General features: G+C 35.8%; 3 protein-coding genes and 1 non-coding gene across 4 annotated transcripts in view; 2 read left to right on the forward strand and 2 right to left on the reverse strand.

Annotated features, from left to right (window-relative positions):
• LOC125646799 (dolichyl-diphosphooligosaccharide--protein glycosyltransferase subunit 2-like) overlaps window positions 1-8,562 on the reverse strand; it is a 19,631-nt gene extending 11,069 nt beyond the window's left edge. The window contains exons 1-7 of the mRNA XM_056141086.1: window positions 8,482-8,562; window positions 3,831-4,024; window positions 3,624-3,719; window positions 3,287-3,395; window positions 3,092-3,155; window positions 2,760-2,874; window positions 2,248-2,337 (exon numbers count right to left, since the gene is read on the reverse strand). Of these exons, the coding sequence (XP_055997061.1) occupies window positions 2,248-2,337; window positions 2,760-2,874; window positions 3,092-3,155; window positions 3,287-3,395; window positions 3,624-3,719; window positions 3,831-4,024; window positions 8,482-8,491 (678 nt within the window). The 5' untranslated portion in view covers window positions 8,492-8,562. The remainder of the gene's footprint in view (window positions 1-2,247; window positions 2,338-2,759; window positions 2,875-3,091; window positions 3,156-3,286; window positions 3,396-3,623; window positions 3,720-3,830; window positions 4,025-8,481) is intronic.
• LOC125648542 (small nucleolar RNA SNORA73 family) lies at window positions 2,463-2,704 on the reverse strand. The gene has a single exon (XR_007360360.2). It is a non-coding gene; the product is annotated as a small nucleolar RNA SNORA73 family (small nucleolar RNA).
• Window positions 8,563-10,456: 1,894 nt separating the features above from the next.
• Window positions 10,457-14,254, forward strand: LOC125646807 (cerebellin-4-like). The gene is made up of 2 exons (XM_048873347.2): window positions 10,457-13,624; window positions 13,737-14,254. Exons 1-2 carry the CDS (start codon window positions 13,309-13,311, stop codon window positions 14,147-14,149), a joined length of 729 nt encoding a protein of 242 aa, XP_048729304.2. The 5' UTR covers window positions 10,457-13,308; the 3' UTR covers window positions 14,150-14,254.
• A 2,843-nt stretch (window positions 14,255-17,097) lies between these two features.
• Window positions 17,098-18,093, forward strand: LOC125646806 (heavy metal-binding protein HIP-like). The gene is made up of 2 exons (XM_048873346.2): window positions 17,098-17,530; window positions 17,647-18,093. The coding sequence occupies exons 1-2, from the start codon at window positions 17,215-17,217 to the stop codon at window positions 18,060-18,062; spliced, it is 732 nt and encodes a 243-aa protein (XP_048729303.2). The 5' UTR covers window positions 17,098-17,214; the 3' UTR covers window positions 18,063-18,093.
• Window positions 18,094-18,496: the final 403 nt, after the last annotated feature.

Raw genomic sequence — 18,496 nt, forward strand, 5'->3', positions numbered from 1 at the left:
AACATGTCAAGACAATATAAAAATATGATTGTCTTCTCTCAAATTTACTGCTGGATCTAGTATGAACAAGTTCTGACTTGAATACAGTGAAACTCCTCATTACTGCCCCCTCCCCTCCCCCCAAAAGAAGTTCCCTTTGAAATCTGCTGATTTTAAAACTAGCAAAAAAATGTATTCATAATACAATCTACCCCAGAGACTGACATCTGCCACTTGTTTTTGTTTTTAATTGACCATTAACAAACATACAGAACACTCTCTCAAAAAATCGCTACAGTCAGAGATCATGTAAGAGGCAATACATTTACACCCCCCCCCCCCCAGTCTTAATTACTGACATGCAGTCCGTGAGCAACACACTATTTACATATCTATCACTGCAATGAAACAAAGAGGTAACAATATTAATATGTGTTGAAATCATTTTCTTGCACAAATCTTCACAAATACTTCATTTTATCAATGAATCCACACAGATCCCAAGACATTTAAAAAAGATACAATGCAATACACTGTGAAAACGGATGTAAAAGGTGCAAACGTCATTCAACAACAAATTTTAAGCATCAAGGTATGCTTGGTTTATGTTACTAGATTCATTATGAATTTTTCAGAAACATCCAGGAGAATTTAAGTAACTAGACATAGGACAAGAGTCTACTAATTGAACAACTACATGGTACATATGCATTTTTGTTTTCAGTGTTTATGTTTTAAGGAAGCCAATGTGGAAATCGATTTCAGAAATTGAATATCAAAAATTTTCTTGACTGTTTTATGCAATCAGGAGTTATCAAAATTACAACTCTATGTACAGTGTATAGCAGTAGCAACATCTTCGTCTTACCTTGCACGTATTACATGCATTACTGTGCCAGCACTTAAAAATGACGCCAAAGTACCCATCCTTTATTCATTCCGTCGACTTTTGCCAATTAAACAAGATTGCTACACGTAGCCATGTCCCCCACCGCCACAAAAAAAAAGTTGAAGCACAAAAGTCCCATAACTCCTGTGAAATTTGTCGAAAGAAAATGGTGGCGCAATATGATCAACTACACATGGTGACTAACAATCCTACAAAATTTGAATGAAATCCGGTGAGCGATTTCGGAGGATATGCGTCCCCAAAGTGTTCCTATAGTGTACTATGTACAAATTCAACAAAGTCCAATAACTCCTATAAAATTTGTCGAATCAAATGGTGGCACAATCTGATCAACTACACATGGTGACTAATAATCCCACAAAATATGAACAAAATCCATTGAGCGGTTTCTGAGGAGTTGCGTCCACAAAGTGAAGTGGGACGGACGGATACCGGTGGGTGACAAAAATTACATGAATTTATATATCATTTTATGTAAACAATAATAAAAGTATTGAAATAGTACTGAATAAATAGCTGTAAAAAACAAAAACATGGTGGTTTTGTTTGTTTCAGGGTTGTTTTTTTTTTTACCATGGTATCTTAGGAGTCTTACAAGTCAATAATTATCAATAGGAAACCAATATCAATGAAAGTGAACAGCACACTCAGTATACGTAATGGAAACATAACGTGTCAATTTTCAGTAAACCAACCAACCCCTAAAACAGAACCTCCCTCTTTAGGGGCCACCCCTCCTGGTAGACTGCTCTTAGCTGATAAACATGTTTTCTACTTCGAAAATAGCTAACTCCATAAAGTTTGTCCTGCCAAAAAGAAATTAACATTTCTTAACAGGAATGAAAAACAAGTTCCAAGCATAAAGGAAAACAGTAAAACACCCTATTTTAATACATGCACTATTTTCTTTCTATACTTGTTTTGTCCTCACAACTTCTTCCACAGCAAGCATAAAATTTATACCATGGCTTATTCTGTGTGAACTTAATGTTCCAGCAACATGTCAAGACAATATAAAAATATGATTGCCCTCACTCAAATTCACTGCTGGATCTAATACGATCAAGTTTTGACTTAATGGAAATAAGTTCTTATATAAAGTGCTGAATAATAAGCAATAAGAAACATAGTGGTTTTGTTTGTTTGTTTCATTTTTTAAAACCATTGTATGTTAGGAGTCTTAGGTAAACCAGCCCTCCCACTAAATTGACTCTCCCTTGAACACCCCCCCCCCCCCCCCCCTCACAACCAGCCATTCCCTTCCTTCCAACAGCAGGCTGGTATTGAGGACATTCACTGTAGTACATCATTCCTGATGAACTATAAATGCCTGATGACAATACATGTACCAGACTTACACCTGACATGGTGGGAGCTTTCTTCTCTTTGGCTGCCAGTCTGTATGCTCCGTCTATAACTAAAGCTGTGGTGTACAGACCTCCCTCAAACTGCACAGAAAAATAAGAAGTAAACTGGTCATGCCTTTACAATACAGAAATAGCATTCCTCTAAAAAAAAAGTCTTGATTGCAAATAATGATAACAAATTCCTTATATAAAACTTGTACATAATATTGTGTACCCTGTATGGTTTTTCTCCCCAGTCATCATCACAGAGTGACATCTGAGAAGGTGATGGAATATACAGGGTCCTGTCCACACCCGACCACAGGGGTCAGGGGACTAGGTTAGTCTCCAATGATGTGGAACGGGAATATACCTCAAGTCTCCAAGGAGACATTCAGCTCCCATACGCCACACAGACAACTTCCTCCATAGTCAGACAGAGTCCAACTGGGGGAAGTGTCAACATTGGGTATATTTCACAGTTGATGTTAGTCTGGGACAAATGGACTAAATTCCAAACTTACTTGTAAATATTTATCATCTACTTCATCAGCCTGTGCAACAATGTCTTCAATACTATCAAATATTTTCTTTGTGTCACCAGTTAACTGAGAGGCGACAAAGAATCCATACCCAGCACTGAAATGGAAATGATGAAGTAATTTACACCATTTTCTTTGTTTTTGGTTTACATTTTTAAAATGTTGATAGTCAATATCCATAACTTCTGTAAAATGTACATTGTATTTGAATGAAAGTGATAAGCAAAAAATCTATTAGGTAGTCTAATAGATTTTTTGCTTATCACTTTTAGTGTAGAGACAACCTAGCCAATCTAAACTAAAAGAATTCTGACCTCTGGGGTGAATCATCCTTTTTCAGAGCCTCCGTTAATGATGAAGTAACTTTGGCATTATCAACTGCAAAAAAAAAGGGTGAAAACAGCTATGACTAGATCACTTTCATTACTGGAATTCAGAGCATATGTTTTAATTTTTACTGGGTTTTTTTTTAAATGGGTATATTATAGATATAAACATTGCCACCTCACCTTGTAAACCTAGGTTTTTTAAGGCAGAGAATGCGTAGAAAATATCAGCCACAGGCACGGAATCCTTGATGGCTTCACTCAGAACTTTCTGGGCATCTCCAACAGGAAACTGCAAGGGGAAAATGAATGCTGTGACACAACTTGTGCAAAATGAAACGAAAAAGTCTTCTTATTAAAACTTTGTTACCCTGTCCGTTAACATAAAATTCTAGGTTATCATGTACTAAAATCAAACCATTGTTATCTGACCATCAAAATTTTAACGGTCCTCTCATCTACAAAGATTATGTTCTTTACAGGCCTGTATGTATGGTACACCAGTACTTTCGGATCTTACCTTGCAGTTGCCTATCCCTTTGGCTACAGCTGATGCGTGATACAGGGAGGCGACACTTTTATTATCGACTAATTTTGATATAGTGCTACATATTTCCTGCAAAAATCATAAAATTCTCAATAGACACATGTATGCTCACGTTCCTTTTACATTTTTACTTTTTGAATGTTGTTTGTACAAAAGGATCACAACAAACATGCAACTGACCTGATTATTGATGCTTGTATCACCCAGCAATTTCAGTCCTAAAATTGAGTAGTGAACTGTGGGTAGGTCTGTGTAGGGCGTGGTGGATTTGAACACTTTCTTCAGTCTATCCTGATCTATCGTTGTAAGGAATGTTGATGGAGTAAGGGCTTGGCCCAAAACAGCAACCGCAAATAAGTATAATATTGGCGTCACTGTAAAGATAAGTAATTGAACAGATATCTGGTCAATGAACAATGAAAAAGTCAAAAATGGGGACACAATAGTTAGCCAATATGAAAATTTTGTCTTGTATTCAATGGAACCCCTTTTCTGTCTTTTTTCCCCCCAATAATGCACCATGGTGTAGAGTCCTCACACCCTTTCAAATCAAAGAAATGGGCATTTTCACACATTTTCTGAAGAAAGCAGATAGTTAACAGCACTCGTTTGCTTGCTGTTGATAATTTTCAAGTTTTAAAAACTCGAGAATTATATTTTCTACAGAATGTGGCCAACGTTAATCTCAATGTTGAAAGTAAGTTTTGTTTTCAAGTTCCAGAAATATCCCTGATATTTTCTATAAGAACATGTGGCTCACCAGCACTGTCCAGTCTTTTGGATGGATTTTGCTAATTATTGATGTTTTTACATGTTATGTAATTAAGTGTATAACATGGAGGTGGAGACATATTGATACATATGGATATGTTTTGCTGATGATTCCGATTTAAAGGTGGGGTAAATGCAATTTAATTCCAACTTTAAAAAGAACAGACATTTTATTATTAGGGTACCCATCTTCCCGTTGTTCATTACATGAATAGTTGAAATAGGCCTAAATCAATCGAGGAGAGGTTTATGTGAGTTAAAAAGTTATAAGACTTTCAGAAAAGAAAACAAAGAGAAATGTTAGTTATAATTACAAATAGTTTCTCATTAACATTTCTTTTTGCTTTGCTATTCAAAATACTGTGACATTTGCATTTTATTTGCATTTCTTTCTAAAATAGCTTTGCATAGAAATGGTGAATTTGTGGAGTCATCATATTTCTGTTTTTTTGTTGTTGTTTTTTTTAGATCGTTTACTATTGCAAAATCTGTATTGTGATACATATCGTAAGACAAACATATCACTGCACCTTTTTAACCTCTGCTACATTTGAAGAAAATATAGGCAAGTTTCTGAGTGGGACTAACTGAATTTTGACGCCAAATTGAAATCACCTCTTGGGTAGCGCATTGATGAAAAAGTTTTCTGTCCAATTTTTCGTTTGATACATGCATCAAATAAAGAATATAAGTTTTATTTCTTATCATTTAATTACGTTTTTAAAATAGTAAAAACAACAACAAACAAATAGTTTCTGTAATCAAAAAGCTTGAATTAACGTTTTTGAAATGGCGCGTTGAAAGCAACAACAAAAGTGGCTGTGCATTCAGGTCATGTAGGGTTACTGTACAGAATTAGATGGATTATTCGCCAAATTAAAGGTACAATGGTTAAAAGCTGAATTAGATATAAAGGAAGAGAACAAGTGGTGACTGAATGTATGCTGCATTGTGTTCGAGGAGACGTTGAACCAAGGTTGGCAAAAAAGTGGTCAATATGAGTATTGACCGGGCCGGTGGTCAATACTGGTTACTATTGGTTAATACTGGTCGATTGAAAATAATTTGGTCATTACAGTCTTTGTTATTTATTTTAAATGTTTTAAGTGACCATTATGGTAAATACTGTAATTCATAACATGCACTATCAGTTTATAATAAACTTATAAGTCATAACATTAAATAAATAATGTACAAGTGACTCTGTTGAATTGGGGAAGATGCAAGTTTCTGTTCAAATTCCTTAGTTTAACAAGAACTACCTATATAAGTATTGTTTCATCAAACTTCATTTTAATTGTTAAATAAACATTTGAAGGGGTGGTTGGTGATGTTTTCATAACAATAACAAGCACACTGGTCATCTCTGGTACCAGCCTATACTTATCAACACCTGTCAACTCTGCTTCCTGTGCTCAGGTTATGTCCAGCTACCTTTTATTCTTAATCTGTCCAGGTACATGCATTAACAGGTCTGTCTCCAATTGTCAAGCTATGCTATAGAACTGTGACCATCTGGTAGGTACGGAAGATATTTCAGTCAGTTTCAGCAAACCAAATATATATTTAACTTAAGAAATTACATTTGATTATCTAATGAAAAATATTAATCAACAATTGATCCATGTAATGAAGAGATTTAATTTATCTTTATCTTTATTTCAAAAGTTATGAAATGATTTGCATATCATGATTACGAAAAAAACCCAATGGGACTGGTCCTCCAAATGGTTCATTCTTGCCTGCAATTTTTATGGGTTCTTTCCCCTCAGATTTGCGGTTTAATCATACTATATCTCACATGGTGAGAGGGCTTCGCTTATAGGCAACTTCCAGAGCGCCATCAGAGGCATCTCGTTCCTCTAAAAGGTATTTTTCTTTAAAACCTAATCCCCGAACACCTAATGATTTTACAAACAGTAGAGTATGTGGTTCCAATATTAATTAGGCAGATCAGCATCCAGATCAATTACGAGTACCAAGTTAGCAAGTACTGAGTTAACTTCTTCCTGGCAAAGGTTGACCATCAAGATCGGTTGTTTGTTTTCCATCTCGTCCAGAATTTTTCACTCATATTGCAACGTTACCAGCTGTAAGTGAAGTACCACAAATTTAGACCTATGCTTAGTGCCAGTGTTCTTGAAATTTCTTTTGAAGTGTCAGACATTTGATCTGACACTGTTTTTTTGTCAGACCAGAAAAAAATGCATCGCTTTTAAGGTTTTTATAAATTTTATTTATAATCAACTACATGTGTAATTGTATTTAATCTCCATCTCAGCTATAAGTTCATGAATTCTCCTTGCAATGGTTTCATACCCTTTCTCAGACTGAATCTTCCTCAATTCACCGAGTAAATTTTTTGCTCTATTTCTCTCTCATCCTCCATTTTTTCTCTCTATCCTGTCTATTCCTCTCAACTTCTTTCTGATCTTCCTCTGCAATCGTTTAAATTACTCTCTCTCACTTTGGCTCGGGTGTAGTTGGTCTCGCGACTTTGATCAGATGGTGTCACCTAGCAATAGGTAACGCCGCACCAAACAAAAGCCAAATAAAGCTGTCTCCCAGATTACCAGGCAAAGATACAATCGGTTTCTTTTCTCCTCGTAGTTCCTCACAATAGATTCCTCACTTTACGTTTCAATGTCTTGCCGGATTTAGAATCGGTTTGAAAATTTATGGGCCACATGCATAGCCGCCATTTTCCCCGGTAAAAAACGGACTTCAATCCCGATTTTTTTATCGGCCATCAGGACCGACAATATTAAGTAACTTGTGTCGGACATTTACTACTTTTATCAGATAATCCGACATTACCGACGCTTTTCAAGAACTCTGTAGTGCTCAGGACCATAGTAGTGAGGGTTCTTTTGTGTACCAATGCCTGCTGCGACACGGGACCTCCATTTTTAAAGGTCAAGTCCAAAAGACCACGATTCTCACTTTAAAAAAACACAACCTAATTTAACGTCTTGGGTTTGGTGAGGCCATGGCACAAGCAGAGCTCGAATTCGCAACCTCCTGATTACAAAGCGAACACTCTAACACTGAGCTACCGTGACCGGTATCACCCACAGAAAGGACATCATCTTTAGACAACTACAAACTTTCCATCCAGCCTCTGGATATTATTGGTGCTGTCCCTCAGTACTAATCAATAAATAAAACTTTACCTTTGATAATCAATTATAATGATAAAATATCATTATAATTGATTATCAAAGGTGTTTTTCACCATGCGGTGGGAGTAATTAACACTCATCATTAAGTCACATCCTAGCTTGAATATTGTTTAACGTCCCTCTCGAGAACATTTCCCTCACATGAAGATGTCACCACTGCTGGTGAAGGGCTGCAAAATTTCGGCCTATGCTCGACGCTAATGGCCTTTGAGCAGGGCGGGATCTTTATCGTGCCACACCTGCTGTGACACGGGACCTCGGTTTTTGCGGTCTCATCCGAAGGACCACCCCATCTAGTCGCCTTCAACGACAAGCAAGGGGTACTGAGGACCTATTCTAACCCAGATCCCCACGGGACTTCATATCCTGGATGAGAAGAACAAACTCAAAAGGAAACATGTAGTTTATCTTCCAAAGATTTCGTTTCTTAATGCTGTGTGATTATAAACTGTGTCAATGTCGAAGCGTCTTTGTGCAAAGTTTATCTTCCTGGAACAGAAGCGAAAAGGGGGGGGGGGGGGGGGGGTCTCAAGGGCGGGAATGCAGCTTCTATGATTGCATTCTTGTTAAGATATTGCTGTTCGTATCTACACAATACCAAACTGGTAGTATTTTAAAGGAAATTTCACCTGGAAAGTCATTGTCACTCAATTATTATCATTTTTTTCAAAACCGACCAACAATATAGAAACACGTGGCAGTTTCCATTGGATAGTGACCACCACATGCCTTTAACTAAAATTTACAACATAAACTGCATTGAAACATGTTAATTCTAAGTCACTGGAACATATTAACCGACAAAAAGCCTGTAAAGCGGTAAATGCACATGATATCGCTTGTATAATCATGCACAAAATCTACCGGCTCCTACTTACCCTTCGCCATTTTTGTGCTGAGGTGTAGCGTCGGCAAACTCGAGAGTTATCTGTCCTTAGTTTCCATCAAAGCCACGGTGCGTGAATTATATTTACTTCGTACCCTGACCCTTTGATACCTAGGTCATTTTTGTATTATCAATGCCACTTCGTACCTAGAGCCTTTCTGAAGTCACGTTGTAGTTTGTATCCATCTAGTACGTGGTGACTCTTGAAAAGATTAGTTGTATTTTAAGTGTAGGACTTAGTTGCTTTTTATACTATTTAGGGCACCTGCATGAATCACCATCGTCGGTTACCCACGGGTGCTTCTGATCGTTTCTCTGAAATGCATCTTGCCTAAACTTACAGTCAAGAAAGATCTCATGTTCTGCTTTAATACAATGCTATTTTGATTATGCATGTTCTTCTTGGTATCGTGATATTGGCAAATCACCTTTTTTAAAACTTGCAAGTAACCCAAAACAAAGTTGTCAGATTTATTTTGAATGTAGGTCCTAGAGCTAGCATTCCTAGTGACATTCTAGATTCTTTGGGCATGTTAAGAGTGGATGACAGTGCTACTCAACTAAGATTGAGCCATGTATTTAATATATTTCATGGTAAAGCCCCACATTATCTCTATGATCAATTTGTTCTAAACAATTTATTACAAGAAGTGCTACAAACAAAATATTTATCATACCTAAGATAAAAGGCAAAGAATCTTCTTGGTTTTTTTTTTTACAATGCTATCAAGGATTGGAATAACTTAACTTTAGATACAATAGAGTTGGCAAATAAGCAAAGTTTTTAAAAAAGCTGTAAAGTCCTTATTAGCCAGCAAGGCAGGGGCATAACCAGATAACATGTTCAATTTTGTTTCATACTTACTAGTATTTTTTTTTTATCACTTTTAAAATAGTATTCTAGTATAAAATATGTCTGAAGCTTATCATTTTTCAATGCATTATGTAATTATTAATCAAAACCTGTCAAAATTCCAATTGTTAGTCATGTAATGTTTATTTCTTCTTCTTTTTTTCCTGTTGATCATACATATTGTATAGATATAAGGACCCCATTTGAAATAAGCTAATTTAAGCTTTTAAGGGTTATCCTTACCGGTAGGTTATGACATCATCATTTGTCATGTTATTCATACAGTCACTTATTATTTAACTGTTATATCTGCATAGTGCTTTAGATTATGCCAGGTTTCAATTTGTTATTTTAAATTTACAATCATGACATTCTGTGATATTTTATACCTGAATAAAATGAAACAGTGTGCATATAAATCTTTATGAATATATTACGTCTATTCTTAAATTAATGGTTGGGAATTCCGACAGAAATTTTAAATAGAATGTAAATACAGAAATAGATTTCATTTTCATTTAACGCGATTCATGAAGTATATAATACTGCCGTAAAGCGTTGCAGTTCATGCCCTCATGTATTTAATCAAGATACTTTAATTTCGGGATATATTATACAAGTATAACCTGGTGGACTATTAAACAAGTATAACCTGGTTTGGGTCACTTTACGCTTTATAATCCGCGAAGCAATGAAAACAATATAGATTCAATTGATGAGAGCAAAAGCTATAATTTGATGCGCGCATCAATTCGAATATTGCGCGTAATATTTCAATAGAGGTAAGGTGGTTTATAATCTGGTACCTGTTAATGATAGGTTGCTGATTAATCTGGTATCCGTTAAAGGTAGGGTGCTTTATAATCTGGTTCTTAAAGAGGTGGGGTGTTTTATCAATCTAATTAAAATTAGATCTTTTGATCCGCTCACCTACGATCGCAGGTGAGCGGATCATGAAATCTAATTTTAATCAGATTGGGTTTTTTTTTATAATCAGATACCTGTTAGCAGTACGATGTTTTATAACCTTGTACCTGTTAGAAGTAGGATATTTATAATCTTGTACCGGTTAGAAGTAGGATATTTATAATCTTGTAACTGTTAGAAGTAGGATCTTTGTAATCTGCTACTTGTTTGAGGTAGGCTGCTGTGTGATCCGTGCCTTAAGAACGTGGGGGGGGGGGGGGGGTATTTAACTTATCTTGCGATATTAATCAGTTGGTCTGCTTTCCCCCCGTATAGCAATGTCCAGAGCTTACAACAGAGAGTCTATAAAAAAAAATATGAACGCTCAACCTTATGGAGCGCCAAGTTAACATAAACTCAAATAATTGAAGATATCTTCAATTATTTGAAGATATCATCAATTCAATTATTGCTCTCTTTAATTGAATTAATGCGCGCATTAAATCAATTATTGCTCTCATCAAATGAATTAAAGCGCGCTTCAATTCAATTATTACTCTCATCAATTGAATTAATGCGCGCATCAATTGAATTAATGAGAGAAATAATTGATTTAATGCGCGCATTAATTCAATTATTGCTCTCTTCAATTCATTTGATGAGAGCATTAATTTAGTAGAAATATTGCTCGCAATAATTAATCTAGAGCTCGGTATAAATAATTTGATGATCTCTTTAATTCAATTGAAGATATCTTTAATTCATTTACAGTGCTTTTGTATAAGGAATTAATGCGCGCATCAATTCTTTTAAAGAGAGCAAAAATTCAATTAAAGATATCATTAATTCAATTGTGGATATGTTGAATTGAAGATATCTTTAATTATATAGTTGCTCTCTCTAAAAGAATTATTGCCCTCTTCAAATGAATTAAAGATATCATTAATTCAATTGAAGAGAGCAATAATTTAATTACTGAGCGCATCAATTCAATTATTGCTCTCATCAATTGATTTAATGTGCGCATTATATCAATTATTGCTCTCTTCAATTGAATTGTAGCGCACATTAATTCAATTGTTGATATCATTAATTCATTTGAAGAGATCATTAATTCAATTAAAGCGCGCATCAATTCAGCTGAAGAATTAATGATATCATCAATTCAATTAATGCGCGCAATAATTCAGAATTGAAGATATCATTAATTATTTGAAGATATCTTTAATTATATTGTTGCGCACATCAAATGAATTGATGATATCTTTAAATAATTGAAGATATCTTCAATTATTTGAGTTTATGTTAACTTGGCGCTCCATTATGGAGCGCCAAATTAACATAAACTCAAATAATTGAAGATATCTTCAATTATTTGAAGATATCATCAATTCAATTATTGCTCTCTTTAATTGAATCAATGTGCGCATTAAATCAATTATTGCTCTCATCAAATGAATTAATGCGCGCTTCAATTCAATTACTGCTCTCATCAATTGAATTAATGCGCGCATCAATTGAATTAATGAGAGCAATAATTGATTTAATGCGCGCATTAATTAAATTATTGCTCTCTTCAATTCAATTGATGCGCGCATTAATTCAATTAATGAGAGCAATAATAGATTTGATGCGCGCATTAATTCAATTATTGCTCTCTTCAATTCATTTGATGAGAGCATCAATTTAGTAGAAATATTGCTCGCAATAATTAATTTAGAGCTCGGTATAAATAATTTGATGATCTCTTTAATTCAATTGAAGATATCTTTAAATCATTTACAATGCTTTTGTATAAGGAGTTAATGCACGCATCAATTCTTTTAAAGAGAGCAACAATTCAATTAAAGAGATCATTAATTCAATTGTGGATATGTTGAATTGAAGATATCTTTAATTATATAGTTGCTCTCTAAAAGAATTATTGCTCTCTTCAAATGAATTAAAGATATCATTAATTCAATTGAAGAGAGCAATAATTGAATTACTGCGCGCATTAAATCAATTATTGCTCTCATCAAATGAATTAATGCGCGCATCAATTCAATTATTGCTCTCATCAATTGATTTAATGCGCGCATTATATCAATTATTGCTCTCTTCAATTGAATTGTAGCGCGCATCAATTCAATTGTTGATATCATTAATTCATTGGAAGAGATCATTAATTCAATTAAAGAGAGCATCAATTCAACTGAAGAATTAATGCTATCATCAATTCAATTAATGCGCGCAATAATTCAGAATTGAAGATATCATTAATTATTTGAAGATATCTTTAATTCAATTGTTGCGCGCATCAAATGAATTAATGATATCTTCAAATAATTGAAGATATCTTCAATTATTTGAGTTTATGTTAATTTGGCGCTCCATACTCCATACAACCTTAAATAGTTCCGGAGAAATTTAATATAGGTTATCTTTATACTTCATATGTCTAAAGCCAGTGCAAAATAGCCCTATCCACAAAGTCATGAAAAACACTTGAGAAGACTGTGTCTGTAGATTATAATCTGCCGTACATAGAGGGTGTTACAGGACAGTTGGGTAATATATCCACTTCTACCCAAAGCAGCATACACATTACATACATAGTACCTTTAACATAAAGTTTACGCACGCAATGCTTGTGTTATCTAAAAAGGTTGTTAACTTGTGGTAAGATAGACGTGCATGGAAACCAACCAGGTCCATTAATCCTCGCCTACTTTAAGCTCATATATGTAACATATAGGTTCTGTAAGTGTAAAATGCAAAAGGCAGCAAGATACGGTTCTATTGGATGTGAATTATCCACTTCTATCCAATGCATGATATACAATATCTCATACAAATTAACGCGAGGTTTCAATATCAACTCGAAGCATAAATAAGACATTTAACATACAATTCTATAGATATATGCAAATCATTTACTGCAAATTGCTCTTTACGTATAGTAAAGGGAAAGATTACAAGAGATAATTTTCTTTATGACGGTAGTAACTCCATTTATTGAACAATGCGAGAGTTCCAGCAATATTGATAAGGCTATCTTATGCATGCGTCTCTCTGACAATGAATTCTCTAGCTATTTTACTATTTTCTTTGGGGTGTGTATCCTGCTCTACCCATGATTCCAGTGACCTTGCAGAGAAACTGAAACTGCTACTGGAAAGAACCGAAGCCCTGGAAACAAACCACAGGCACCTTCAAACTGAAGTCAAGGACTTACGAACCAAAGTTACTCTCCTTATGAGTGAAAATGGGGAACTTCGAAGGAAACTTGAAAATCAAGAACAAACAGGGAAGAAATTTAGTACAGAAACTGAAAGCCAAACAAAACATTTACAGTTGTCAAATTATACACACAAGGAAAACCGACAACGAATAAGTAAGTAAGAATTAAAGTTTTGCCTAGAATCAATAATTAAGAAATTCCTCTATGGATCTCCTAAATCCATTACAATCTAGAGAGACGTATAACTTCCTGTCTTCACTTCCAGGGAGAGCTTCGTCGAATTTGGGATTCTCTGCTTCGATGCATGGAAATATTGGAGTTTCCAGTAGCCAAATCTTGGTGTTTGGAAGAGATACAACCAACATAGACAATCGCTACAGTTTAAGAAGCGGACATTTCCTTGCACCCTACGATGGACTATACTTCTTCACGGTGACCATTGTTGCAATGCCAGACAAGTTCATTGAGACGCAGATCGTGCATAATGGAAACCCAATATGCAACATTTACTCCGGGGCGGGTGGTGGCCATTACGGTGCTGGGACAAACTCGGTGGTGGTCAGTCTTACCAGTGGTGATGACGTTTACGTGAGGGTCGGAGGTGGTCACAGCTCTGGAACTGTTATTGACGGGCCATATTCTCGATTCACTGGTTTCTTTCTCAGTCCAAATGTATAAGTTTGAATGAATCAAAGTACTGAAAGTACTGAAAAGCGCTAAGCTGAATTCATAAATTCTGTCTGAAATGTTAATGAGGATAATAAATAACAAGAAAAATTCAAACATTAATTCTTTATTTCACAACTAAATAATAAATAACAGGAGAAATTCAAACAGTAATTCCTTATTTCACAACTAAATTATACATTTTCTGTAAGAAATTAAGATAACAGATATGGATGGGAAAGAATGTCCTGAAACTGTTGATCATTTTGAAATGTAAACTGTATATATTAATATGACGTTGATAAACACAATAGTCCACAAAATAAATTTGGTCCCACCCAGCAACAATAACCCAACCCCTGGGATCATGAAATTTACAATTTTGGTAAAGGACTACCTGCTCCTAAATGTCTACTTATACTGAATTTAGTATCAATAGCATTAAAGAAGATACTATTGAAATGTTTTGCACATAAACACTATATACCAAGTTAGGTCCCACCCTGGAGTCAGAACTTCTATCCCGAATATCATGAAATTTATAATTTTGGTAAAGGCCTTCTTGCTCTACATGACTATGCAATAAATTTTTCTGTCAGATATCAAATAAATATGAAAGGATCGGACTACGTTGGACTTGTATTACGAGATGTCTAACACCCTTTGGATAGGAAGATTCGATCTGTTTCTTGGAACTAAGGTGATTTTGAGCTTTGTTTACAACCGGTATCCTATTTTCGTGTCATCCCTTGTTCCTCTCTGCACCGTCCTTCAAACAAGCTGTTGTTCGTCCTGTCATCAAGAAATCAAGTCTGGATCTAGAGGAGTACCGTAACTATCGACCTGTCTTCAACCCCCGCCTCCTTTCTCCCTAAGATTCTCGAAAAAGTTGTTGCTAAATTTCTGGATCGTCACTTGGAGTCAAATAACGATAATATACTGTCACTCCACTGAAACAGCTTTACTTCGAGTCCACCATGAAAGTGTCTCCGCACTGGATGCTGGTTCTAGCGTCGCATCAATCATTTTAGACCTTTCTGCAGCCTTTAATATCATTGATCATTCTATTCTAATGAGACGCCTAGAACTTGGATTTGGTATTTCCGGTCCGGCCCTATCATGGATCATATCCTAGGCACTTGATCCCACCTTTGGTGTGTCAAGAGGTCCGTGTTTGCCCAACTCTCTATTTTGTATTGCTTATAGGAGTTATGAGATTGATCACTGTTCGTTGTCTTCACCTTTCATCTTTCAGGAAGGATAAAAAAAATTGTTATAGGATCTACTTTTTCCTAAGTTTGGTTGAAATTGTTTCAGTGGTTCTAGAGAAGAAATGAAAATGTTAAAAGTTGATGGACGGACGGACAAAAAGTGATCAGAAATGCTCACTTGAGCTAAAAACAAAAGATCAGTGGGAAGAAAATGTCGTCTTATTGCAGTTTGAAATTTGTTTACAGTGATATTTACGTCATTTACGTGTTTTTGAGTTCAGTCTGGCTGTGACGAAGCAATTTAAACTTGATGATATACATGTAATTAATACATTATAACATCAATACAAATATAAACATGCATGGATGGAACATCTATATTGAAAATGCATTATAGATAAATCTGTAGAACATTTTACTAGAAGAATTTATAACGACTTTTGTATTGTGGAGATCGGAATGATATACGTCAACATTGGAAGAATTTATAACGACTTTTGTATTGTGGAGATCGGAATGATATTACATTATAACGACTTTTGTATTGTGGAGATCGGAATGATATTACATTCATTATAACGACTTTTGTATTGTGGAGATCGGAATGATATTACATTATAACGACTTTTGTATTGTGGAGATCGGAATGATATTACATTATAACGACTTTTGTATTGTGGAGATCGGAATGATATTACATTATAACGACTTTTGTATTGTGGAGATCGGAATGATATTACATTATAACGACTTTTGTATTGTGGAGATCGGAATGATATACGTCAACATTGGAGTGTTTTCTGACGTCCTCCGTTATTCAACACAGGGATGCATTTCTTTTTAAGGTATCTGAATATAAGATATAGAATCAAGATAAAATAAATAGAAAATAAAACATGACGAAATCTTTATCACTCCCATATCAACCCGAAACTCAACTATCAGATCGATACCCAAATATCAGCCCGAGACTCCAGTATTAAACTGAGACTCAGATATCTGTCAGAGACTCCAAATATCATCCTAGACTCCAAATATCAACAAGAGACTCCAGTATCAACACGATACTTCAAATATGAACCCGAGACTTCAAATATGAACCCGAGACTCCAAATATCAACTCGAGACTCTAAATATCAACCCAAGGCACCAATATCGACCCGAGACTACAACATCAACCCGAGACTGGAATATCAACCCGAAGCTGCAATATCAGCCCGATACTTCAAATATCGACCCGAAAATTCATATATCGACCCGAGACTCCAAATATGAACCCGAGACCCTAAATATGAATCGAGACTCCAAATATGAACCCGAGACACCAAATATGAACCCGAGATTCTAAATATCGACCCGAGACCAATACATTCATCAGCCCGATGCATAGATAATACATTTAACATACAATTCTATAGATTGATTGATTGTATATTTTAACGTCCCACTCGAGAATGTTTCACTCATATGGAAACGTCACCTTTGCCGGTGAAGGGCTGCACAATTTAGGCCTATGTTCGGCGCTTACGGCCTTTGAGCAGAGATGGATCTTTAGCATGCCACACCTGCTGTGACACAGGGCCTCGGTTTTTGCGGTCTCATCCGAAGGACCCTTCTTACGACAAGCAAGGGATACTGAAGACCTATTCTAACCCGAATCCCCACGGGACAATTCTATAGATATGTGTAAATCATCTACTGTAAATGGTCCTTTGATATATAATAAAAGTAAAGATAACAACAAGAGATAATTTCCTTCATTACAGAAGATATGTGCATAGACAGACGGCGTCATTCCATTTATAGAACGGTGCGAGTGTTCCAGCAATATTGATAAGGCTATCTTATGCATGCGTCTCTCTGACAATGGATTCTCTAGCCATTTTACTAATTTCTTTGGTGTGTGTATCTTGTTCCAACCATGATTCCATTGACCTTGCAGAAGAACTGAAATTGCTATTGGAAAGAACAAAATTCCTGGAAACAAACCACAGGCACCTTCAAACTGAAGTCGAGGACTTACGAACCATAGTTACTCTCCTTATTGGTGAAAATGGGGAACTTCGAAGGAAACTGGAAAGTCAAGAACAAACAGGGAAGAAATTTAATACAGAAACTGAAAGCCAAACAAAACATTTACAGTTGTCAAATTATACACACAAGGAAAACCGACAACGAATAAGTAAGTAAAAATCAAAGTTTTGCCTAGAATCAATAACTAAGGGTTTCCTTGATGGATTTCCTATTTAAATCCAATACTATCTAGAGAGACGTATAACTTCCTGTCTTCACTTCTAGGGAGAGCTTCGTCGAATTTGGGATTCTCTGCTTCGATGCATGGAAATATTGGAGTTTCCAGTAGCCAAATCTTGGTGTTTGAAAGAGATACAACCAACATAGACAATCGCTACAGTTTAAGAAGCGGACATTTCCTTGCACCCTACGATGGACTATACTTCTTCACGGTGACCATTGTTGCAATGCCAGACAAGTTCATTGAGACGCAGATCGTGCATAATGGAAACCCAATATGCAATATTTACTCCGGCGCGGGTGGTGGCTATTACGGTGCTGGGACAAACTCGGTGGTGGTCAGTCTTACCAGTGGTGATGACGTTTACGTTGGGGTCCGAGGTGGTCAGCATAGCTCTGGAATTGTTATTGACGGGCCATATTCTCGATTCACTGGTTTCTTTCTCAGTCCTAATGTATAAACTTTAATGAAAAATACAGAGAACTTATAAATAGTTATTTGTCTATATAATACCACTAACCCCAACCCCTTCATCGGTCTGTGGTCTTTATCCCCAATCATATTCAACTAGCGATTTTGCATGTATTGATTGTGGAAAGAACACATCCACATTTAATACGAAAATGGGGAATGCATTTGTCCGGTGTTTTTAAAAGGCCATAGGACACATGGTGAGAAGAATTACCCAGCGCGTAAGATGGAGGTTTTGTCTTTAAAATGGGCGGTATGTGACAAGCTGCACCATCATTTGTATGGTAATCAATTTCGTGTCGTTACTGACAATAGTCCCCTCACATACACATTCACAAAGGCTAAGCTGGATGCCACAAGTCGGAGGTGGGTAGCTGCTATAATCAGCTATAACTTTGACACATCTCACAGGAGTGGTCATTT

This window comes from Ostrea edulis, chromosome 6, assembly GCF_947568905.1.
Source record: "Ostrea edulis chromosome 6, xbOstEdul1.1, whole genome shotgun sequence".
Taxonomy (NCBI): Eukaryota; Metazoa; Mollusca; class Bivalvia; order Ostreida; family Ostreidae; genus Ostrea; species Ostrea edulis.

Bases quoted from the DNA above. Each gene is read 5' to 3' on its own strand.
- LOC125646807 (XM_048873347.2), top strand. From the start codon at position 13,309: ATGAATTCTCTAGCTATTTTACTATTTTCTTTGGGGTGTGTATCCTGC. The intron at 13,625-13,736 runs GTAAGTAAGAAT...CTTCACTTCCAG, and splicing joins GGAAAACCGACAACGAATAA to GGAGAGCTTCGTCGAATTTG.
- LOC125646806 (XM_048873346.2), top strand. From the start codon at position 17,215: ATGGATTCTCTAGCCATTTTACTAATTTCTTTGGTGTGTGTATCTTGT. The intron at 17,531-17,646 runs GTAAGTAAAAAT...CTTCACTTCTAG, and splicing joins GGAAAACCGACAACGAATAA to GGAGAGCTTCGTCGAATTTG.